The sequence below is a fragment of the Rana temporaria genome, chromosome 7 (assembly GCF_905171775.1).
Source record: "Rana temporaria chromosome 7, aRanTem1.1, whole genome shotgun sequence".
In the NCBI taxonomy this organism is placed as follows: Eukaryota; Metazoa; Chordata; class Amphibia; order Anura; family Ranidae; genus Rana; species Rana temporaria.
The window spans coordinates 40689654-40714856 of NC_053495.1; the positions used below are offsets into that span (position 1 = coordinate 40689654).

General features: G+C 39.9%; 1 protein-coding gene across 3 annotated transcripts in view; it reads right to left on the reverse strand.

Annotated features, from left to right (window-relative positions):
- CACNA2D3 (calcium voltage-gated channel auxiliary subunit alpha2delta 3) overlaps positions 1–25203 on the reverse strand; it is a 1177822-nt gene that overhangs the window by 134262 nt on the left and 1018357 nt on the right. For all 3 annotated transcript variants that reach the window (XM_040359261.1, XM_040359262.1, XM_040359264.1), the window contains 3 exons: positions 23866–23927; positions 20102–20146; positions 7115–7177 (listed from right to left, as the gene is read on the reverse strand). In XM_040359261.1, coding sequence (XP_040215195.1) covers positions 7115–7177; positions 20102–20146; positions 23866–23927 — 170 coding nt within the window. The remainder of the gene's footprint in view (positions 1–7114; positions 7178–20101; positions 20147–23865; positions 23928–25203) is intronic.

The following is a 25203-nucleotide window of genomic DNA, read 5'->3' on the forward strand; positions in this document are numbered from 1 at the left end:
AAAACAGTCCATCTGTCTGTTTTCATCGGACAAACCGATCGTGTGTACAGGGCTTAAGGCTTCATGTACACTAACCCCCCCTGGACACCGGCTGCAGAAAAACACGAAACACTCGAAAAACACACGTAAACTGGTATTGCGGTTTACACAACGTTTCTCTCCTGAACGCAATTCTTCCGCTTCCAGGAGAGGGAGGTTTAACCTCCCCTAAACGTGGCTGCTTTTAAACTCTGTGTTAATGGACACATAGGGGTTGATTGACTAAAGGCAAATAGACTGTGTACTTTGCAATGTGCGGTTGCACTCTGCAAGTTTAGTTGCTCCAGAGCTTAGTAAAAGTCAGGAGTGTGGGCATGATTGGGATAATACATACCAGGGCTGTACCAAAAGTAAAGAAAATTGGGCATAACTTTTTTATTAACTTACATAGGTTGTTCAAATTTAACGTGTTGGTAGAATAACTCTTCCTCTATAGTAACTCTTTTTCTTCTTTTTAGTGCAGGTAAATAATGGATTTCAAGCAGAAACAACATGCCGTCATTGAGTTCTTGATGAAGGATAGGTGGAGGCTTTCCAACATCAACAGAAGGCTACAAATGTTTACGGAGATTAAACATTGACACAAGCAATTTGCACAGAGGGATGAAGAAGTTTGAAGAAGGGAAAAAAACACATTGAAAACGAACCACGCAATGGGATACCATCAAGTTGGACAGCCGGAAACCCCTCCTTTGTCAAGAACTCAATGATGGCACATTGCTTCTACTTGGAATCCATTATTTGCCTGCAATCAAAAGGAGAAGAGTAAGGCCTCGTACACACGATAGCTTAAACAGAAGACAACGGTTTGATGGACAGTTTTCATCGGTTAACCGATGAAGCTGACTGATGGTCAGTCTTGCCTACACAAGATTGGTTAAAAAAACGATCGTGTCAGAACGCGGTGACGTAAAATACAACAACGTGCTGAAAAAAACAAAGTTCAATGCTTCCAAGCATGCGTCAACTTGATTCTGAGCATGCGTGGATTTTTAACCGATGGTTGTGCCTACTAACGATCGGTTTTGACCTATCGGTTAGGAATCCATCGGTTAAATTTAAAGCAAGTTGGCTTTTTTTTAACCGATGGTTAAATAACCTATGGGGCCCACACACGATCGGTTTTGACCGATGAAAACGGTCCATCAGAGCGTTGTCCTCTGTTTAACCTATCGTGTGTATGAGGTCTTACTATAGAGGAAGAGTGTGAAGTCTGGATGACCTAAGTAAACAAAAAGGTTAGAGCCGGTTCACACTGGGGCGGCACGACTTCGGGGGCGACTCGGCCAGGCGACCTGAAGACGACTTCTAAGGCGATTTGCAAAATGACTTCTGTATAGAAGTCAATTCAAATCGCCCTGAGTCGCCCCCGAAGTCGTACAAGAACCTTTTTCTAAGTCGGAGCGACTTGCGTCGCTCCTATTAGAACGGTTCTATTCACTACAATGGGACGCGACTTGTCAGGCGGCTAAGTCGCCCGACGAGTTGCCCCAGTGTGAACCGGGTCTGATGCTCACTTTTGCACTACTTACAGTACAGCCCTTGTATAATATTACCACTTTGTCAGAGTACCCGACAGCTTTCAACTACAAATTAAAGGGGAGCTAGAGGCTTTTAGACAATTTTATTTATATTTTTAATTATTTACATTATTTATTTTCTTCTTTTAGTTAATTTCTTTCATTACCTTTAGAGTCGGTTCACACAGGGGTAACACGACTTCCAGCGTGACTTTGGGAGGCAACTTGGACACGACTTGAGTATGAATCATCAGGCAACTTACAAGGCAACTTCAAGGACAGGAGGCTTTCCAGTGGCCAATCAAACAACAATCAGCTCTGTGGGAGGGAGGGGGAGGGAGGGGTTTGCATGAGAAATGTATGTTATCTTCCTGTATTGTTGCTTCAGACTTCCATTGAAATCTATGGGTACAAGTTGCCTACAAGTCAATTTGAAGTAGTACAGGAACCTTTTCTGAAGTCGGAGCGACTTCAGTAGTGTACATTAAGACGGCTCCATTCACGTCCATTGATTTTCTCAACAGCGCGACTTGGGGAGACTTTAAGTCGGATCTCAGGTCGCCCCTGTGTGAACCGGCTCTAATAAAATCATTATTGTAGAAATACGCGGTCATAATAATACAGGGTGCTCCACAATGCTTAGTTTATAGTAGACATGTGCACACTGAAATATTTTGTTTCATAATTTCGTTTTCATCCAAAAAATACATTTATTTAGTTACTCCCGAAATTTGTTTTTTGTTAAAAAAATGCATTCGTCCGAAAATCCAAATTAAGGTCGAATCTGTCATTGAAGGCTTATGGTGTCTGTCGAATGTTCCAAGAAGAAGAAGAAGAAGAAGAAGAAGAAGAAGAAGAAGAAGAAGAAAAAAAAAAAAAATTCAACAGAATCTTAAAAAAAAAAAAAAAATTTAGACTTTTCATGTCTCTCTATGTCAAATGTTTTCTCTCTATGTCGACTCTTCTTCATGTCTCTACAATGTTGAATCTTTTCTCTCTATGTCGAATCTTTTCTCTTTATGTAGAATACTATTGGACTAATAGAGTTAAGGTTAGGCACAATTAAGGTCGAATCTGTCATTGAAGGCTTATGGTGTCTGTCGAATGTTTTAAGAAGAAGAAAAAAAAAAGATTCAACAGAATCTTAAAAAAAAAATCGACTCTTCATGTCTATGTCTAATCTTCATGTCTCTCTATGTTGAATCTTCATGTCTCTCTATGTCGAATCTTTTCTCTCTATGTCGACTCTTCTTCATGTCTCTATAATGTCGAATCTTTTCTCTCTATGTCGAATCTTTTCTCTTTATGTAGAATAATATTGGACTAATAGAGTTAAGGTTAGGCACATTCGACCGCAACGAAAACTAAAATAAAGCATTTGTTTATGTCGGATCTTTCGGTTTTAGTTTTCTGTGCTTGAAATACCTTAAAATACCTGAAATTCGGATGAAAATGCATTCGAAAAAATAGAGCATTCTGGGCTTTCAAAACAAGTCCACTCACCCTGTTACCAGTGAGGCTCTAATACCTGTTCAAAGTGGTTAATCCCGTGGGATAGATCAATTACAGTGTTGATATCTTCGGTTTAAAAGCTGTTTTACTGACACTGAACCAAGGAACAGGGGCAAACTGAAGGAAGGGAAGTGCTCAGATCGCACAAGTCCTCTGAAATTTGCCGTCAGTGTTTGAAACTTGATTAGGAAAAAGGATTTGAATATTGACCAATCAAATTTGTCAAGTTTTTTGTGGCATAGACATCCCCCATCAGACCTCTTGGAAGGTTTTGGGAATTATTTGGTACAGTGATCATTATTAAAGGTGGTATTGTACTAAAAAGGTCCTACAGAAGCTCCAGAAGAAGCCACGTTTGTGGTGAAACATGTAGAGTCAACCATTATTTTGTATTATAGCCACAGGGCTTCTTTTGCCCTAATGTTTTAAGTAGTTTTATATTATTTATGTAATAATCATTTTTTTAATATATTTTTTCGTTAATTTAATGTTGTTTGATTTTTCTGCACCTTAAAACCCCATTATTTACTCTTTGGGTATTTCTTGCCTGCCTCTATATGATACTCTATACCAGGGGTAGGCAACCTGGGGCCTTCCAGCTGTTGTGGAACTACATTTCCCACGAGGCATTATAAGGATGGCAGTTACAATTACTCCCAGAGGCATGATGGGACTTGTAGTTCTGCAACAGCTGGAGGACTCCAGGTTGCCTACCCCTGCTTTATACAGAGCCATATAAACTGGAGAGGAGAAAAAGGGGGAGTGCAACCTCCCTTGTGACCACAGGCCATGGAAATGATGAAGCCAGAACAAATTTAGCAGTAACAGTATGTGTCAGTTAACTTGACAATAACTCTAGAACTAATTTGTTAGTCTGACATCATGGTATTTCATCTAGTTCTCTGCTACATTCATTTACATTTTCACTGAACAGGACATCAGCCCCTAGGACTTATATAGGCAAATTGCTGTCATGAATGAGAGTGCCCATATTTCATAATGTTTTTCTATATATATATATATATATATATATATATATACATTTTTTCCATCACATTAGATGCAGTTTAACTTAAGGTAATATTCTGCTACTGGGTGCAAACCAATTGCCTTTGGGCCTATAGTAGCTGACTGTCTGATCTCTGCTATCGTTATTCATTTATAAATCATTTCTATATCTTACCTAAATATCTGGTAGCTGGTAAGTCAAGATCTGGAAGTAAAGCCTCAAACACACTATCAGATTTTCTGACGGCAATTGTGTGATGACAGCCTGTTGGCTCCATCGAACAATTGTTGACGGATTTCCACGGACAAATGTTGGATGGCTGGCTTTAAAATTTTCCGCGGACAACAGTCTATTGTCGGATTTTCTGAGCATGTGTACACAAGTCCATCGAACAAAAGTACAAACACTCATGCTCGGAATTAATGCTCACCAAAAACATTAGCAGAAGGTGCCCAAGGGGTGGCACTCAAGAGCTCAAGAGACATCCCCAAAAGACTGTAATTGCAGCGAAAGGTGGTTCTACAAAGTCTTGACTTTGTGTTGGCGACGTTGCGAGTCCCATAAGTGCAGTTCAAGCTGGTGCCGTGGCTAGCACAAGTAGTGCCCCACAGCCACCAAGAATTAGACTACAGACCTGTAGAGCCCATAGTGCCCTTCCTGACGAGTTTGGAAATCCTCAATGGCTCACCACATTTGCAGCACCCTTACTTCCCCCCTTTACCAACCTGTAATTCAGGTGGAAACAGCGGATTTTACTTCCCTTGAATTTTACTAGCTGTTTTTGAGGAAGATCTGTACAGATCTATTGTGGACAAAAGCAATTTATATGCTGGTCAATTTATCATTGCAAATCCAAATTTGACCCTTGCCAGAGAGTTTGGCTGGAAATCTATAACGTTCACCGAATTTAAGACCTTTCTGGGCCTATCCCTCCTCATGGGCATTACTAAAAAGAGTGAGTTGCGGTCATATTGGTCCACTGACCCAATTCACCATATATATGATACGAGCAAATCTTGCTGTTCATGCATTTTAACAACAATGAAGTCTATCATCCTCGGGGTGACTCTAAATATGATTGGCTCCCCAAAATTCGGTCCCTAGTAAACCACTTCAAACAAAATTTGCAGCCTTGTTTATTACAGATCAAGATGTCTGCATTGATGTGTCCCTGGTAACATTTTCTGGTTGCCTTGTGTTCAAACAGTTTCTTCCCAGCAAGCGTGCCAGATATGGGGTCTTGATGTATAAGCTCTGTGACAGGGCAACAGGCTATACATATAATTTCCTGGTTTACGAGGGAAAAGATTGGAGAGTGGAGCCCCCAACTGTCCAGATTATATAGGGTGCAGTGGCAAGTGTTTGGGACTTGGTGTCACCATTTATACGTGGACAATTTGTATACAAGAGTGCCACTTTTTAGACACCTCTTTAGATTAGGAATTGGCGCATGTGGCACTATGTGATCTAATCCCCGGGGCTTCCACCAACGACTTGTAGATGCCCAACTTAGTCTGGGGATGTGAGCCTGCTTGATGTCCAATTAATTGCAATTCCAATTAATTGCTTGTCGTGCAATGGAAGTACAAACTAAATGTTTTTCATTCAAGCAGACATGGCAGTCCAAATTACTATGGCGACTGGTGTTGTTGAGAAGCCCCTCTGTGTCCACGAATACAACCTTAAAATGGGAGGGGTGGACTTCGATGACCAGATGATGGGGCCGTACTTAATTTCACATAAGCCAGACGCTGGTACAAAAAAGTGTCTGTATACCTATTCCAATTGGCTCTGTACAATGCTTATGTGCAATACAAAGCATATGGACGAACTGGATCCTTACTAAAATTCCAGGAAGAGACGTTTTTCAGGTTGTAAAAAATGGTCGTGTGTGGGCTTTAACGACGTGAAAAATCCGTGCATGCTCAGAAGGAAGTTATGAGACGGGAGCGCTCGTTATGGTAAAACCACCGTTCGTAATGGAGTAAGCACATTCATCACGCTGTAACAGACAGAAATGTGCGAATCATCTTTTACTAACACAAAATCAGCTAAAGCAGCCCAAAGGGTGGCGTCATCCGAATGGAACTTCCCCTTTATAGTGCAGTTGTACATGTTGTACGTCACCGCGCTTTGCTAGAGCATTTTTTTTTCACGATCGTGTGTAGGCAAGGCCGTTTTAATGATCAAGTTGAAAAAAAACTTTGTTTTTTCTAGAGCCTGAAAAACTTTGTTTTTTACAACCTAAAAAATGATCGTGTGTACGCGGCATTGCACTTTCTGTCCTGAAAATGATAGGGTCTAAAATGTTATCAGCAGAAACGTAGTCAGCAGTACAGAAGGTGAGAGAAAATATCCCAAGAGATACCTGTTCAAGTGGGGAGATTTCCCTTTTCTTCTGGCTGGAAATTATGCAGAAAATAACTTTTCAAGGGCACAGATGGCAAGTGAACTAGACAAATACGATTTTTCAATAAAGCTTTGACAATCAGGCCGGGTTTACACTGGTACGACACGACAGTGGATACAACTTTGCCCTGTGACTTGGAGTCCGATATCCGTCAGACTTCAATGAATGGGGATCTGAGTTGTGTCTGGTATCAATCTATAAGGGGAACTCCACGTCAATAAAAAAAGGTTCCCCTCTAAGAGCATACCAGGCCCTTCGGTATGATATGGATTTTAAGGATAACCCCCCCACGCTAAAAAAACGGCGTGGGGTCCCCCAAAAATCCAGAACTAAAGAACTACTTTGGTTTAAGTTACGGTTTAGACGACTACATGTAAGTACCTCCGGCTGCCTGCAGGAACATACAAAAATGTAAGTAAAGATTCCCTGTAAAAGGAGTTTGGCTCCAAGAAACAATAATTTACCTGTGTATTATTTTTAGATAAAGTAGCCAAGTTCTAAGGGGTGCAGCCATTTTGAATAATTATCTTCCGTTTCCTAAACCCTTGCTTATGCATTTTTTTTGTTTTGTTACAAATATTGGTTCAAATAATGTATAAAGTTACTCTCAATGAAATGTCTTACCTGTTTATAATCTTCAGACACCAAAATGAAGCCATTATTGTCAATGAGATAACAGTTCAGTTCCTATGGGAAAAAAATAGAAAATCCAAATAATATTTAAATTTCCATTTTGATAGAAAATGCAACATACAATTAAATATTGTTTACTATAGGTAACAACACTTTGTACTTGGTGGTTTGCTTCTTGCATTTTTTCAAATTAGGCAAATGTGTAACACTGATACATAATGATTTCAAATTTTTTATTAGGTATTATTCAGTGATAAAACTACTTTTACAAATTCTAGTTGTGCTGCCCCAACAGCCTGCTTGTTTTCCTGCCCTTAGTATGTTTACTTGCTCCCCCTTCTGTTTGGTGCACATTAGGTCACTCCCTAGTTAGACACTCTCTACCTTACCTTGCTGTCTTCTTAAACTTTAAAAGACTGGAACACACCCTTTGTATTGCACTTTTATGAAGTTAAACAACATTGAATTTAAAGTGATTCCAAAGGCAGAAGCTTCTGTGTGCAGCAGCCCCCCTCAGCCCCCCTAATACTTACCTGAGCCCCATCTCAATCCAGCGATGTTGCAAGAGACTCGGCTGTCCGGGACTCTCCCTCCGGGTTGTCTGAGACACAGCAGCGGGTGCCATTGGCAAGAACCAATGAGGAGAGAGAGGGGGCAGGGTCTGAATGGACACACAGAGCAGCATCCTTGACTCGGGTGCTTCCATTGCTAGCTGCTTTGCTGTGGGGGCACTCGGCAGGAGGGAGGGGGAAGTAGCGCTGGCGAGGAACCAGAGAAGAGGAGGATCTGGGCTGCTCTGTGCAAAACCACTACACAGAGCAGGCAAGTATAACATGTTTGTTATTTTTAAACAAACAAAAAAAAAACACAAGACTTTAGTATCACTTTAAATGCTGTGTCTTATTGAAGAGTTAGGAAGCCCATACATTGATCATTAAAGAAAAAAAAGACCTTATTCTGCCATCCAGACATTCAAGGTGTATTGAGGACATTTAAAAGCAAAATGGAAGGATGAGGTAAGTGAAGGAGGACCGCACTCAGGTAAAGGAAGCTATTTAGGGAAAAAAAATTGAACCTTTACAACCCCTTTAAATGAACAATCCACAGTGATGCATTCAGTAAACAAGAACTATTTTTCATCACTTGCTTCGAGAATCTTGCAGGCAGCGACCTGATTCAGCAAAGGCATCTAGAAAACGTCTCCTCTGCTTTAATCACCGATATAATAGTTTTCCATAGGTTATGCAGAATGTTTTCAATTTGGCTGCTGGGAGACGAAAGGCTGAAAGCATTTCCTGTCTGCAGGCGTAATTGTATTAAGATATTTATGACTGAGCACTTAGTGCAGAAATGAGAGATAACGTATAATTATAGGATGGGACCGTTTCTGAAAATTCAGTTTCTCTAAATTACAGCAATCTTTATTTTTGGTATTTGACACACGTTGCGCAGTATTACAGCAATGATATTATTTTCTATTCAAGCTTACTAACTACAAAAAAAGCTGTAAATAATATAATAGTATAGTATAATAATATATTATCATACTGTAGATGCAATGTAATATTAGTGTTTTCTAATACTATTGGGAACAGCAGTTGTATCTGAATTTTTAGGGACCCTATTGCTATAGAAAAAAAAAAACAGCCAGCTTGTAAAAGAATAGTAATAATAGCTACCAGTCCCAATACCACTGGCTCCAATCTTTGCTCTTAGAGAGCTGCACCAGCCGAAGAATTGTCAGCATTCAACACTTCTGGGTGTGTCAGATGTTTGCACCCCAGCTGTGGGCTATGCCTCCACTCACCTGAGGGCAGGGCCAAGAGAACATTAGTATCATTCATGTTTCGTCCTCAGGTACCTCCAATGCCGTGTACACATGATCGGTTAAACCGTTGAGAATGGTCTGATGGACCGTTTTCATCTGTCAAAACCGATTGTGTGTGGGCGCCATTGGTTATTTAACCATCGGTTAAAAAAAAGCCAACTTGTTTTAAATTTAACCAATGGATTCCTAACCAATAGAACAAAACCGATCGTTAGTAGGCACGACCATCGGTTAAAAATCCACGCATGCTCAGAATCAAGTCGACTCATGCTTGGAAGCATTGAACTTCGTTTTTTTCAGTACGTCGTTGTGTTTTACGTCACCGTGTTCTGACATGATTGTTTTTTTAACCAATGGTGTGTAGGCACAACTGACCATCAGTCAGCTTCATCGGTTAACCGATGAAAACGGTTCATCGATCCGCTCTCATCGGATGGACTGATCATGTGTACGCGGCATTACAGGCCTCTTAATTTCTGAGTTAGTTTGAGTCACCTGCTCCCAGAGGAAGCAAATAAAGTGTTCAGTTCACCACCACCCCAGATAGCAAGGATAACTTGCCACAAATAAGTGGCAGTGTTCAATTGTAGTGTTGCTCACGAATATTCGCATTGCGAATATTCGACTCGAATATAGCATATTCGAGAAATCGCGCTATATTTCGAATTTCGCGGTGAATATTCGCAATTCCGAATATTCGCATTTTTTCAATTTGATTTTTAAAACAGATCACATCCTATCGACGTCTAAAAGCATTGCTGGTATGATTAGAGACCCTGGGCCGAGTAGCTAAGCTGAGGCGATCCTTTTATGTTGCCAAATTGAAAAAAAAAAAATTGCGATTTTTCGCTATTGCGAATGCGAAAATGATTGCGAATTTTCGATAACTGTGGTAGGAGAACTCTGATTGTCTCTGATGCAAAAGGGGGGGGCTTTGTGTATGTGTATGTTATGAATATTTGTATGTTTGATATTATTATTTTTTGTAAGAAGGAAAAAATTGCGCATACCTTAAAAAAGGGGAGAATACAGCAGCAACTCAAAAATGTTATACAACATAAATTAATACAAGACAGAAAATGGAGTCGCTCTACAAGAATAAAAAATATGTCTAGTGACAAGACATGTGGGCAAATTATAAAATAAGCAAGCGCAAATAACTTGTGAAATACACAGTGAAACAAATATATAAAGAAATATAGTCCCAATAATAGAAAAATAATCTTTCATAAAAATGTCTGATATGTGAAGTGAAAAAAAGTCCAAAGCATGCAGCATGAACGTGTTCAATCTTCAAGGTGTTTGATTGACAAATGGCTGTGACAGATGGATAGAGTAAAGAATCACCACCAATGCAAAACACTTTTTATTTTGTATTGTAAAATATCAAGAATATTCTGAGCCAATCAGAGTGCTCCTTCTGCATTTGCCGAATATTCGCAATTATTTTGTATTGTAAAATATCAAGAATATTCTGAGCCAATCAGAGTGCTCCTTCTGCATTTGCCGAATATTCGCAATTATTTTGTATTGTAAAATATCAAGAATATTCTGAGCCAATCAGAGTGCTCCTTCTGCATTTGCCGAATATTCGCAATTATTTTGTATTGTAAAATATCAAGAATATTCTGAGCCAATCAGAGTGCTCCTTCCGCATTTGCCGAATATTCGCAATTATTTTGTATTGTAAAATATCACGAATATTCTGAGCCAATCAGAGTGCTCCTACAGCATTTGTCGAAATTGCGCAATAAATATCGCATTCGCATGTTGCGATATTTCGATAAAATATCACGAATATTCTGAGCCAATCAGAGCGCTCCTCCAGCATTTCTCGAAATTGCGCAATAAATATCGCATTCGCATGTTGCGATATTTCGATAAAATATCACGAATATTCTGAGCCAATCAGAGTGCTCCTACCGCAGTTATCAAAAAATCGCAATTATTTTCGCATTCGCAATAGCGAAAAATCGCAATCATTTACTTTCGATAAAATATCACGAATATTCGAATTTAGCGAATATATCTCGAATATTCGAATATATATTCGAGATATATCGCGAAATCGAATATGGCATATTCTGCTCAACACTATTCAATTGTAAGTCTGTTAAATTGCTACACATTTTCACTGGTAATTTATACACTTGCAGAGCACTTGAAGCACAAATCTTAGTTGACACTTTTCCAATTTGTATCAAATTTGCGTGGCGAGTCTCTAGCAAGAGCAAAGTTGCAATGGTGAGTCTACAGCAAGAGCTCTGCAAGTCTACAGTATGAAAATTCAGCCACAGTGCCCCCTGTGGTGGGATGACTGACTATTGCACAACATACCTAAACCAGAACTTGCAGCAGACTTGCAGAATGTTTGCAAAGAAAGTTGTCACCAGACCAATATTTTGAATTTCTTCTCTTTATGTTTTGTTTGGTGGCAGTTGATCTAACCAACAGGGCCACAAACAGCAAACAAAAAATGGTAGGGAGATTCTAACCCTCCACTCTTATCAAATACTAGAAAATAATGACTGGTGCTTTAACCACCTGAGGCCCGCGCTATAGCCGAATGACGGCTACAGCGCGGACCTGAAAATCCAACTGGACGTCAATTGACGTCTGTCCCTTTTGGCGCTCCCTTTTGGCGCTCCCTTGGACACAGCCAATCACAGATGGCGGCGAATGGCCAATCAGAGTGGCCGTTTGCTATGCGATCTGTGCGGCCAATGACAGCTGATCTCAAATGTAAACATTTGAGATTATCTCTCATTGCCGGCTCACACAGAGACAGCGTCCTGTCTCTGGAGAGGAGACCGATCTGTGTCCCCTGTACATAGGGACACAGATCGGTCAACTCCCCCAGTCACCCCCCTCCACTTACAGTTAAAACACAATACAGGGAACATATTTAACCCCTTCCTCACCCCCTAGTGTTGACCCCTTCAATGCCAGTCACATTTATACAGTAATTAGTGCATATTTATAGCACCGATCGCAGTATAAAAGTGAATGGCGCCAAAAATGTGTCCAATGTGTCCGCCATAATGTCGCCGTCCCAATAAAAATCGCAGATCGCCGCCATTACTAGTAAAAAAAAAATAATAATAAAAAAAAAAAATTCTGTCCCCTATTTTGTAGGCGCTATCACTTTTGCGCAGAACAGTCGCTTATTGCGATTTATTTATTTTTTTTACCAAAAATATGTATAATACGTATCGGCCTAAACTGAGATTTTTTTTTTTTTTTTTAATTGGGCTATTTATTATAGCAACAAGTAAAAAATATTGTATTTTTTTTCAAAATTGTCGCTCTTTTTTGTTTCTTAGCGCAAAAAATAAAAACCGCACAGGCGATCAAATACCACCAAAAGAAAGCTCTACTTGTGGGGAAAAAAGGACGTCAATTTTGTTTGGGAGCCACGTCGCACGACCGTGCAATTGTCAGTTAAAGCGACACAGTTCCGGAAGCTGAAATTTCACCTGGGCAGGAGGGGGGTATATGTGCCCAGTAAGCAAGTGGTTAAAAAAACACTGACCCCCAACCCAATATAGTCTTACTTTAAACACTTCTGCTCCTTTTTTAAACTTCCCAGCAATGCATGAAACTTGGGCGGAAGTCAAGCTGGAAGCAAAAGCTTATTCTAAATTCTGTGGAGGTCGTCAGACCTTACTAAACTTTTCAGAGGCTACACTGAGCTTGGTGCAGTTCTTCCACCGCCCTCAGCTGCCTGGAAGGACTCTGATGGTGTATTAATGAAAACATTGTGCAGTTACAGGGGGAACTGGTAATATTTTTAATTTGCTTGCTGAATGAGAGGGGTGGCAGAGGTTTATGAAAGGAAAGAGTCCCTTAGGCCTCTTAAAGTCTTTCAAACTGTGTATTTAATTGGATACTGAATTCAATGCTTTGGCTGTTGGCTTCAGGTAGCTCTATAAAGTCTGCAAATGTAGGTGAGCCCAGCAGCACTTTCCATTGCCTCTTATGTGAATTGAGAGCTGGGGTGTCTGTGCAATTAAAGACAAATGAATCATTAGCTAGAGGCCAGCCTCTGGTAGACAAGCTGCAAATAAAGGATTACATTCTGCTACATTGTGACCTGTTTGTGCTGCTGATACTTGCTCATTAATCATTAAATTAAATCACTTAGCATGCTTTTTTTTGCTAGGAAAACTATAGGATGTGTATGTAATACGTTAGGAAAATACAGGAGTTCTAAAAGTTGGGTATTGTGATAAGGAAAGAAAAAAAAAGTTTGATTTTGGGGGGCAAAATGAGGCAGCTAAGGGCAAGATAGTGCAACACATCTACAGTGTTTTTTTAAACGATGGCCTCCTGTTATAAAATATATGAGCTGCTGCACCTAACTTTAGGTCCCTATTCACTTATGTTTTCCCCTAGTCCCTCCTGTAATATCCTACACTTACCTTTTCAGGCTGCCAGTGAAGTCCTCCTCATGCAGCTTCCTGTAATGGTGTGACAACAATTCTGCACTGCTACTGAATTCAGCGCAGAGTTGCCACTCTCATGAAGGCTACAGTGGGATAAAAAAAAAATTGTAGGGGTGGTTGTACAATCATTGTCATTGCTTGTAGCTTGTCAATCGATACCTTGTCACTCCTAATCCTGCCCAATTCTTTCTGGATTGAAAGTACCGAAACCTTAGCACTGTGAGCTACAGTGTCTGGAAGGGGCAGCATGTATAACATACATGGAGGACGATTTGGCTCGTTCATAGAAATTAAATGGATTTGGTATTTGTTTAGACTATTATACAGGAGTCATAAGTTGTTTAAATGCCGCCATTTCATAAAAAAAAAAATCCCAATGCACTACTCACCCTCTCTTTATTCTAGTGCTGCCATCCAAGTCCTACTTTGATCATCAGGTTGATATCAAGACAAGTTCAGGTACTGCATTTAAACTTGTTTAATTACCCCCCCCCCCCAATCAGTATTAGTCCATCCTATTCCTATCATTTGATCTGTGAATGGGAGAGAGAATCCTGTGACTGTTCAGACTCTACCCCATTCATCATGTTTCCGGCAGTGTTATCTGTGAAATAACTTTTTTCAATGGATGAGAGGGTAGAAGGGGTATGTCCCCATCAGATCATCTTTTGTGCAGCTGAGCATTGAGAACCCAAGCTGTCAACCCCACAGCTCCGGAAAATCAGCAGTAGGAAGAGGACAGGGCAGCCATGCCCTGAAGATTTCTAAAGAATATAGCAGTCTGCAGATCAAGGGACATACTTCATTACAAGTCATGTCACTAAAGCTGTGCAAAAAAAAAATGTAAAGAAAAATAACCAAACCTTAGCTTTACCCTTTACTGGCTGTGTCTGGCAAATATGTCTTTGATCACAGCTAACTGAATGTTTCTGATCATCTTTACTGTGTTTTATTGGAGGTCTCAGCTGTTAGGCATCCTGGTTTGATGATAAGCTAGGACGGCGTGCGTTCCGGCTTTATTCCCTGGACACACAACGTGCGGGACAACCCCACCTCTTCAGCAGGGTGACATCTCGCGTTGGGCGTCCACCAGCATGCATGGGGGCAGGAACCTACAAGCAAAGAGCAACACCCCTGGGCTGCTGGCCACAACCCAGGAAGGAGGAGCAGGAACCAAGCCTGCACTGCCCAAGATGACATGACGACCACCCCTAGGTTCTTCCTGCCATGGGGTGGCCATCATGTCATCAAGGACAGTGCAGGCTCGGTATCTGCTTCTCCTCCTGGGCTGTGGCTGTGTAGCTCTCCTGCCCCAATGCGAACCAGTGGATGCCCGACGCATGATGTCACTCCACCGAGAAGACGGGGTTGTTTTTAATGATTTTTTCAATACAACTTCTATTGAACTTTTAATATTTCTCTCGCAAACTATTTATTATGATTTAATGACTGCTACAGCCGTAGTCCCATTAGTGGGTTGTTTCTTTTGTTTCTTCTATTCTGGCCTGAAAAATACTTGCCTACATACTTGAATAGATTTTCTTTTTGACGATTAAAGTGATTGTATGCCCGCAAAAAAATAAAAAAATAAAAACCTGTAAGGCAAAGGCATAATGAGCTAGTATGCACCACATACTAGCTCATTATGAAATAATTACCTTAGAATGAAGCCCTAGCATTGCCTCCCGATCACCACTGAGAGGGCTGACATGTTCCCTCGTCATTTCTTCCAGGTTCCCGGCTCTGGTGCTGTGAGTGGCCAGAGCCGCGATGACATCATTCCTGCACATGTGCGCAGGAGTTCTTTTTTCGGCAAGGAGCTCTGATTTTGAGGCAGCATCCGCCAGACCTTCAGAGCGCATTCGCCGCTGACGTCAGTGGCTGCAAGGTGAATATCTCCTAAACCGTACAGGTTTAGGAGATATTCATTTTACCTACAGGTAAGCCTTATTATCGGCTTACCTGTAGGTAAAAATGTGAAAGCGGGGTATACAACCACTTTAAGGGTTGATTTACTAAAACTGGAGAATGCAAAATCTGATGCAGCTCCGCATGGAAACAAAATCAGCTTTTCTTTTTTCTTTTTTTTGTCAAGCCTAACTGAAAAAGATGAAGTTAGAAGCTGATTGGTTACCATACAAAGTTGCACCAGATTTTGCACTTTCCACTTTATTACACATAAATGCTGAGCAAAGCCTTAGCCTCTGGCCACATTATACAGCAAAAAAATTAACAAGGACCAAATAGCCTTCTGGTGATGCAGAAGTCCCCTTTAGAGACCTGTGAGTACAGTTTAAGTGTAATAATTGTAGGGAATGATTGCCCAGCTGTGAATAAAGCTGGCCATACATGGATTGAAAGTCGGCGGGTGCAGCAGGACCCGCCGGCAGCCCTGATCAGTGTATTCAGATGGCAGTAAAATCTCGGATGTCCCCATTGTCAGAATACAATAGCTCAGTGGGGAGGCTTCTCACATCCACATATTCAATGTTCCATGGGTTGAACAAAAAAAAAAAAATCTCTGGGCTGCTTAAATTGGTTTCAAAGGCAGAAGTTTTTTTTATCTTAATGCATTCTATGCATTAAGATAAAAAACCTTCTGTGTACAGCAGCCCCTCTCAGCCCCCCTAATACTTACCTGAGACTCATTTCAAAACAGCCATGTTGTACGAGAGACTTGACTGTCCAGGACTCTCCCTTCAGATTGGCTGGGACACACAGCAGGCGCCATTGGCTCCCGCTGCTATCAATCAAAGTCAGTGAGCCAACAAGCTGCGAGAGGAGGCGGGGCTGAGCCATGGCTCTTCGTCTGAATGGACACACAGAGCAGCGGCTCAGCTTGAGTGCCCCCATAGCAAGCTGCTTGGTGTGAGAGCACTCGGCAGGAGGGAGGGGGCAGGAACACTAGCGAGGGACCCAAAAAGAGGAGGCTCTGGGCTGCTCTGTACAAAACCACTGCACAAAGCAGGTAAGTACAACATGTTTTAAAAAAAAAAAAAAAAAAAACAAGACTTTAGTATCACTTTAAGTGACTGGTCTTATTTAACAAAGCCTATCAGTTATATCTGAATATTTCAGATATATTTAGGCCAAAGACCTCATAGTACAGTGCTTTGTGCTATACACCACCTGGAAAAATGAAATTGATATCAGATAAAAATCAACCCACTCCATGCCCTCAAATCTGAATCATGATCAGTAAATGTTGCATTATCACCTGATTAATGCTGACAAATAAGGATTAACGTAAAGGATATAATTACACATGATTTGTCCTAATCAAAACTAGATGACAAGCAAAAGACAGACAATACCATTAGAGGGGACGGATTTGCTATGTAACAAGATCTTTCTGTTACGACAAGCCTGATAACAGAACAGAGGACATATAGTACACACCTGTAATGTCACCTACATTATAATAGTCTCATGAAATGACCTTTCTGCACAGTCACTAAGGCTATACTCAAAACTCTGGCTGTAGAAGCAACTTATAATATTGCACTGTTTAGAAAAATCTACTTGTCAATCTCGGAGCCGTTCATATTCTTTGAAAGATGTAAAGTACACCTGCATTAGCCGCATTGGACTGGCAGTCTGAACTCTGCTCCCGTGTATGCAAAGTGCACCTGTCTGTGAATGTGATATACATGCCGAATCATGTGCCTGTCCTTAACTTTACTGCCTGAACAACCTGAAATTCATATTTATATTTCCACTTCATAAGAGTAGACCCGTTCACTTTAATCAAGAGATGGCTGGCAAGGAAGCTAAAAATTCTGTTAAAACGCTAATACACAGCTCTTTTTGTGGCCAAAGAGCACAGGTTTTTGAAAGATGATATATTAGTAATGTTGTCAGTTGTTGAATGTAAAGCTGAGTGCACACAGGCCAAAAATTCGGGCAAAAAAATGGTTGGTTCGACAGAAACCAGTCTCACGAATGAGCATGCTTGAAAACTAGCATCTGGGCAGCACAGTCGCTGGTTCAAATAACGACCACGAAATCATCTGCCTGGAGTTTGCATGTTCTTTCTGTGCCTGTGTGGGTTTCCGCCGGGTACTCTGGTTTTCTCCCACACTCTAAAGACGTGCTGGTACAGTAGGTTAATCGGATCCTGTCTAAATTGGCCCTAGCGTGTTGGGACCCTTCGGGTAAGACCACGCTATATCAAGATACCTCTCAACACTCGGTTCTGGCGGGAAGAGGGGGGCAGTCCCCCTGTCAGAACACAATAGCTCAATGGGGGAGATCGCCGCACTAACATCAAATGTCTTAGTACGGCGATCTGTACATAAAACATATTGTGTGTAACCAGCATTAGCCTCTATCTGGAATGCGTCAGTTTGCCAGTCAACAGCTCACACAAGAACAATGGCTAAATATGGTTGTATAAGAGATGAGTCATCACTGTGCATTATTCAGCTTTGTGTTAATTTATGCTTGAGCTATTGAGGTCTCTATGAACCTACTTGGTCTAAGAAGGAAGTCTGTCTTGAGGCACTGCTTTAGTTATTGAGGTATGTGAACTACAAAGGCCAACTTACTTACTTACCAACACTTTAAACTGCATTATTTTGTTTTATTATTTTGTTTTATAAATGTCAGTTTTGCTATTTTAGGATGTATACAACGTATAAATATGCCAATTAATAGGCAGGTTAAGGACAATTCTGCATTGTTAATGCTGCCCTTAAGTATTATTAAAATTGTTGCTCCTTGTCAGATAGAATAAAACATTTGTTTTTGTTTGGTACATGTTCCCCAGGGCAGTGTCCAGACCCCCCTCCCCCCTATGCCATTTGACCATCCCTTGCCTATTAACAAGTCCATAAAAAAAGTCAGCACTATGGCAGGATCTTCTATACAGATAACTTATTGGCTCATCGGGTTAAAATTGGGTTGAAATTTAACATGACGTGCCAATAAATTGTTACAGTATATGTACAGAAGATCCTGACATAGTGCCGACTTATTTTATGGACTTGTTACTGGATGGCTTACAGAGGTGAGACTTGGAGCACCGACGTCTTTCATATGTGGATTGGGTGAGGGGGTTAAGCGCTGCCTGTTTAATTCTAGCCCTTGCCTATTAGCCTAGAAAATGGGCAATAATCTTTTTTTTAACCTTTGGCTCCCTTTGACTTTAATGGGGTTCGAATTCTAAATCTGAACTTCAGTAACCTATTTGAGTTTAGCTCATCACTACTACTGACTATAATAAATAGAAAAAGAAAATATGATCAAACTCACCATGCATTCCCTTTAAAGCATTTCGGGAATGGGAGTTTACCTCTAAATAAAATATGGTCTTCAGATAATTCTCTAAATAAAATACGGTCTTAAGATAATTAAGGAGCAAAGTTAAAAGCATTAATGTGTCCAAAGTGAATACAATCTTTCCAATCTGCTCATTAGATGACATCAAAGGAATGAAGTAGTTGTGCACTGGGGTTATTTTACTAGCAGTCAAGTATTTTCTCTGTAATTCTAAATGCAATAATTAAGGACAGATGCTCCACTTGTTGCATTCTTTAAGCTCCTTGGGGCCTATGTATCAGGAGTTGTGCAACCATGTCAGATCCTCACAAATCACAACGCACAAGTCTGTCTGTACTAAATGGTACTCAATGGCAATGGATAGTTACGGGAAGTCTGAGTCAGAAAAGCTGTACATGCGGAAACACGTAAGAGCGTGATGCATAGTTTGGGGTGAAAGATGACTATAGGCTGAGTAAAAAGGGGTATTAAGGGGCCATCCAACCATGTCTTGGACTGCCTGTATTGCTAATGATTTCCAACTTTCCACTTTTCTGTTTCACCCTTTAGTTGTCATTTTCATTTATACTTTAGAAACCGGATGGCTGCTATTGAGTAATAATGTCATGAGTAACAAAAAACTGCTAGGAGTAGAGGAAAAAGAAAGCTGGTAAATTGGTGTGCTGGGCCAAGAGTTCCTGGTTTTCTCTAGGATTGCCTTGGTTTGGTTTGTGAACAGTTTTTCAGATTTTACTCAAAGATTGTAAACTTAAAACAAAAAAAAAGCCTATTGAAGGCTAAAGGGGGTGAATCTTGTTCTAAATTCTGCCCATTTGTAGGGCTAATAAGCAAGTCATCATTAAACAGAAAGCATGAGAAGCCAGGCACTGCCTTTAAGAATGTGTACCAATGACAAAATTAAACATTTCTCTCCCTACAGAGAATTATCAGCTTTCCCTAACAGTTCCAACACTCCCTAACAGCTCCAACACTGGCAAAATGGCCGCTGTGACCCTATCCTACCCTATAGAAAGGAGGCTGGGTTATCTATTCCTTAAAATTCCTTAAAATCATTGGCTCTTGTGATTCATCTGAACAAGGCTATTCATTGCATCACAGTTTGTTCCTTATTTCTGGTGACAAACCTAAAAACTTTTAGCCAAAGATTGGTGATTTGCAAACCTGGGCATCCCATGGTAGCAGCTAACCTGAACTTCATCCTAAGTCTTTATTATATCTGTTAAAGGTGCAGACGGTAGGTACAGTATCTGAGATAGGGTTTTGATTGGTTATACATACAAACCTGTTACTAACACTTGTCACTAGCACGGCAAAACTGTTAAAGCAACATCTGTCCTATCCTGACATGCTAGTATTCCACTTAGCGCTACAGCTAATTTGACCATAATTATAGAAACACAAATTTAACATTTAGAATGTACTTACGTCATCATCACAAGTTCTGGAACATTTTCCATCTAAAGATGCACACTGAAATGATAAGAAAAAGGTAATATAACTTTTCTATATGCTGTACATACAGGGGGGGCACATGAATATGACAGTCTGAATGTTAAGCTGGCCATGTACCTTATTCAAGTATTTTTTAAGAGCTCCAAGTACTAACAAGCTACCTGCATCCAATAAAGCTCAAAACACTTTGGCCACTTGTACGATCAATACACAAGATGAGGCTATTGCCTGTATGGACAGTTATGTGAGCCAATGCATGTCCATGTTTAATAAATCCCCAGATACCTTCTTAAAGACCCTCTCTGGGCAATACTTAACTTTAAGGCCAATATCTATATATTTTCTCAAAATTCAGTGAGTCTCTGGCCCAATATAACTTTGTAGATCAGGATTCTAGTCGCCACTGGCTGTATGTGTGTTCCACACCAGTGAATTACTAAGTATTAAATAGTAATAGTATTTAGGTGCATTGACCTGCTTCATCTTAAGTTATTTTTTCTGCCAAGCAGTAAAGCAAGGATTAATATGGCATCCCCTACTTTTTAAAACAAGTCAACTACAGTAGCTCTAATTTTCCTATCCTTACATTAGGCTTCTCAGAGTGAAAGTAGGATATGTTGGTGGAGCACCGAAACAGAAGGTATTTAGATCTGTTGATATTTTAGATAAGGGGGTGTTATCTAAGATCCAATGGATCTGTAGAAGAGGTCCTCAGATTGCTAGTTGGGAATTTGGTAGGGTGAAGAGGCTGCCAGCCTAGTGCCTGCTAGGTTGCTAGCCTGGCAAGATTTATTCAAGCCCATCCCTGCACAAACCCTGATGAAAGGAGATTGGGTAAACCCCAATAAACATGTTGATTGGCCTTTTTAATGACAAATAAAAATAGAAAAGTACTCCTAACCATACATCTGATGCTCTCGTTACCCTACCAATATTCTCCAAAGCCTAGGCACAAGTCTAGGTTTTTCCTATAGCAGAACTAAAAGCAAATATCGGCTTTAGGTCCACTGCTCTAAGCTACTGTTAAAACACTTATCCGTCAGCAGTTGTGGGCTATGCAATTTTAACTTCCACTTCCCAGTTCTGTGTGAGGCAGTAAAACCGATTGCCTTTTCAGGCAGAGACAACCAATCGGTGACTCTGTCTCACGAAAATCCCATGCAAACAAATTGAAGTGAATAGAGCAGTCAGTAGAACCTGGATGGAGCTCACAGTGGCTGACAGATGTATCAGTGCTCTGTTTGGCTTTTCGGCAATTATGGCAACAGCGTGGAGTAACAGTCTTTAAGTTAATACTCACCTTAGGGAATACCAAGATGGTCCAAGCCCAGATGATAAATACAGTCTTTTCAGTGTGTCCTAAACCTGCTAATGTTGAGTGGGGTTTTATCCATAACTATTGTGTGATGGAAACATATCAGCTTGTTCATTCCCAACATCAGTGCCAATATATTGCAGTGCACAATATGAAAACATTAAAGGAACTTCTTCATTAGCAGACAAAATATGGCTCCATTTCACAAATGATCATTGTGAGCTCTCTTCACTTTATGAGACAATGAATCAGTAAACAGATTAGAGCATGGCTGTAATCTCCATCTGTTAGACAAAGTTTGATCCCATCAAATACAGTTCAGAATATATTAACATCTGGAGATTTTTATTTTTACAGACAATTAATTATTCATCCCAGCTCATAACTAAAAGTATTTCATACTCAGACAAATACAAATGTAAATGCATAAAAAGGTCTCTTATGAGAGTCTGTCATATAGACAGCTCCATTCTGTTTTTTGCATGTTACGTTTTTGGTACAGTGTAATCTTTTCCCTAGCGGGGGGCTTTACACATTAATCTAGAGGCAAAGAGGAAAAGGTCACCTCCACTGAAAAAGGTGTGGAGATTCAACTCTGTAAAGCACACATATACTCTCCTACATCTAACCTCTATTACGTCTCTCATACCCCCTCTCATATTATGCAACCTGTGTTAAGACAAAGCTACTGATTGGTTAGCTTAGCCTAACCACCAATCAACCAACCAGTCAGAGGCTCAGCATGAGCACATTACATGCCTTCTAAATGTATCCATGTTAACCCCAACCACCAGTTCTGTTCCTTGGCTGACAGCCAGAAATCATGGACCAGATGGTAGACAATTATCAGAAATCTACAGCTTAGATAATAGCACAGTGATAGGGAGTTTTCCAAGAGTTCAGATGAAACAAAGAATTTAAATCCATTTATTATTTTGAATATCTATGATTTATAATTTTTTCCATGTTATGTAACTTGTAATATAGAACTTAGGCCATGTCTACTTAGTATTGCCAAAAAAAAAAAATGGCAAATTGACTCAATACTCAAGCATTTAGTGAGTTGGTTGCATCACATTCCACTTCCTTTGAACCCGAGTAGGCCCCTTTTATGAAAGATATATAGGACTGAAGTACTTTTGCATAAAATTACTCAATGCTACAGATGCCTCCTTATTGCTTCTGGTTTACTGATCCTGAGATAACTGGTTTCACCACAGCTTCAGCATTAAGTGTTAAGTGCAAAGCAACAAGTTAAATCCATCTTGGCTGGTGTGACTTCAGTTAACTGAATTCTGGTTGGTTAGTGTGCTTTGCACTTTGCAACTTGTGGTTTTCATTGGATAGGTCTGATAACAGATAAGATTCCTAGTGTTATCATAACACCCACTATTCTCCTTCTCAGTGTAATCTAAAGATGATCTATCCCTTATCATTCCATTAAATTGACAAAAAAACCCTCTTGACTTCAGCAACCAATTAAATGTGTACTTTCCTAATTTGCACTAAAAGAACATCAGCTAATATAAATTGTATCTGTGAGCTACACTACCATTTTTGCTCTGCACTAGGAATCTCTAGGATTACAAACTGCAGATTCCCAGGGTTTTGGGGTTTCCAAGAGCACTCTTGAGCATAAAGTTATTATAATAAACTGGCATATCTTAATTTTTGAGGTTAGTTCTGGGGTTTATAGGAAGTAAGACTGGCCATAGATGACCAGCGGGCTGCGGAAAACATGACGTTATATTCTGACAGCAGGATTCCTCAGCTATCAGAATACACTGATGGTGATGCAGCCACTGATTGAAAAAATTTTTTCAACAAGCCCATTTGACAGAAGTCACTGGGTCGACTTAACCCCTTGAATTGTCTTGGGGACCATAATCATCAAAACGGAAAATACTTAGAAATCCTAAAATTTACAGTTGTCACCAGAACTATAAAGGAAATCTTTCAATGGGAACACCTTTGTAAGTGACAGCTGTGTAATGGGGTCACCCTTTTAGGTACCAATTATCCTAATGGTACACAAACAGCAAAATATAAACTGATGGGATTTACCCCTTCCTTACTCTGTCCAAAATGAACAAAAAAAAAGTTTTAACTATCCACACATTTAAATGATGCACAAAATAGCTTGCACGAATAACAAGGCAAACCAGACAAATTATATTCTGATTGATTCAATATTGTAATTTCTTCAGCTGTATTTTTGTCCCCTGTTTAAACCTGACCGAGAAGAAACCCCCCCACCCCATTTCTTTTGGCTGGATTTTGTTACACAGAAATTAAAAGAAGAATTGATGATATCATGAATCATTTGTTTATCACATGAATACTACAATGAAAGTAAGAAATGTAGAAAAAAAATCACAAATATGCAACAATAATATAAGATCACCATCTGATTCTAAGTTACCTGTCTGCTGGCAATCGAAAATTTTCTTTGGAAAAATTCAAGCTTCATTTGGATTCCGACAGCTGGAATAAATTTAAAGATTCACTTTAGAAGGATTAGGAGAGACATATAAAATGAAAGAAGAAATCGTTCTCAAACCCTATAGATGTTGCCAAGTAATTAGAGATAGTTATGTTCATAACATTATTACGAGTATTTTTCCTCTGTGGTATCGATAAGCATATTTACAGCCATCCTCCAAAAACAGGACATTCAAGTACAAAATGCAATCTGTGATTAACTTTAGGTGAACTGAGGTATTCTAAGGAAGGGAATATTTTTTAACTGTTTGTCTTAGGCTTTAGGTCTGAGTTGTAGATACTCCTAGGCTGACTGTATGTACGAATTCTGTTCTTTCAGCTTGTCAGATATATTTATTTATATGTGTGCAAAGAAATGTTTTCCTCTGCATGGTTTTGCATACTCTATTCAAGCAATACCATGCCACTGGCATTTAGAGAAGTAATGAGACCTAACAGAGTATTTTGGAAGGTGTACATACAGGTAATCAGTCAAAATTCTCATCAATATATTTGTCCTACCCTTTAGTACCATTGATTCTTAGGGAATCTCCTTTTGGACTTAGTATAGCAGGCTGGCAAATCAATATGTAAAGTTGGGAAGGGAAATTGGTCAATGTTATTTTAAGTTTTTAGAAAGATTAAAGAGTAACTCTTCCTCTATCGTAACTCTTTTTCTCCTTTTTTTTGTTGCAGGAAAAAAATGGATTCCAAGCAGAAGCAACAAGCAGTCATTGAGTTGTTGACAAAGGAGGGGTGAAGGCTGTCTGACTTGATGGTATCACACTATGTGGTTTGTCTTCGGTGCTGGTTCCCCTTTCCTTAAACTCCTTCACCCATCTGTGCACATTGTTCTTGTCAATGTGTCATCTCTGTAAACATTCTGTAGCCTTCTGTGGATGTCAGACAGCCTGCACCCCTTTTTTTTATCAAGAACTCAATGACGGCATGTTGCTTCTGCTTTGAATCCATTATTTACCAGCATTGAAAAAGAAGAAGAAAAATAGTTACTATAGAGGGAGAGTTACTCTACCAACATGTGCAAGTTGAATGACCTATGTAAGTTAATAAAAAGTTATGGCCACTTTTTTGCATTACATATATATATATATATATATATATACAGTATCTCACAAAAGTGAGAGCACCCCTCTTATCTCTTGACTCATGGTAAAGAACTGTGTGAGGATCTGAAAAAAACGAATTGTAGCTCTACATAAGGCCTAGGCCTTTAAGAAGATTGCCAAGACCCTGAAACTAAGGTGCAGCACGGTGGCCA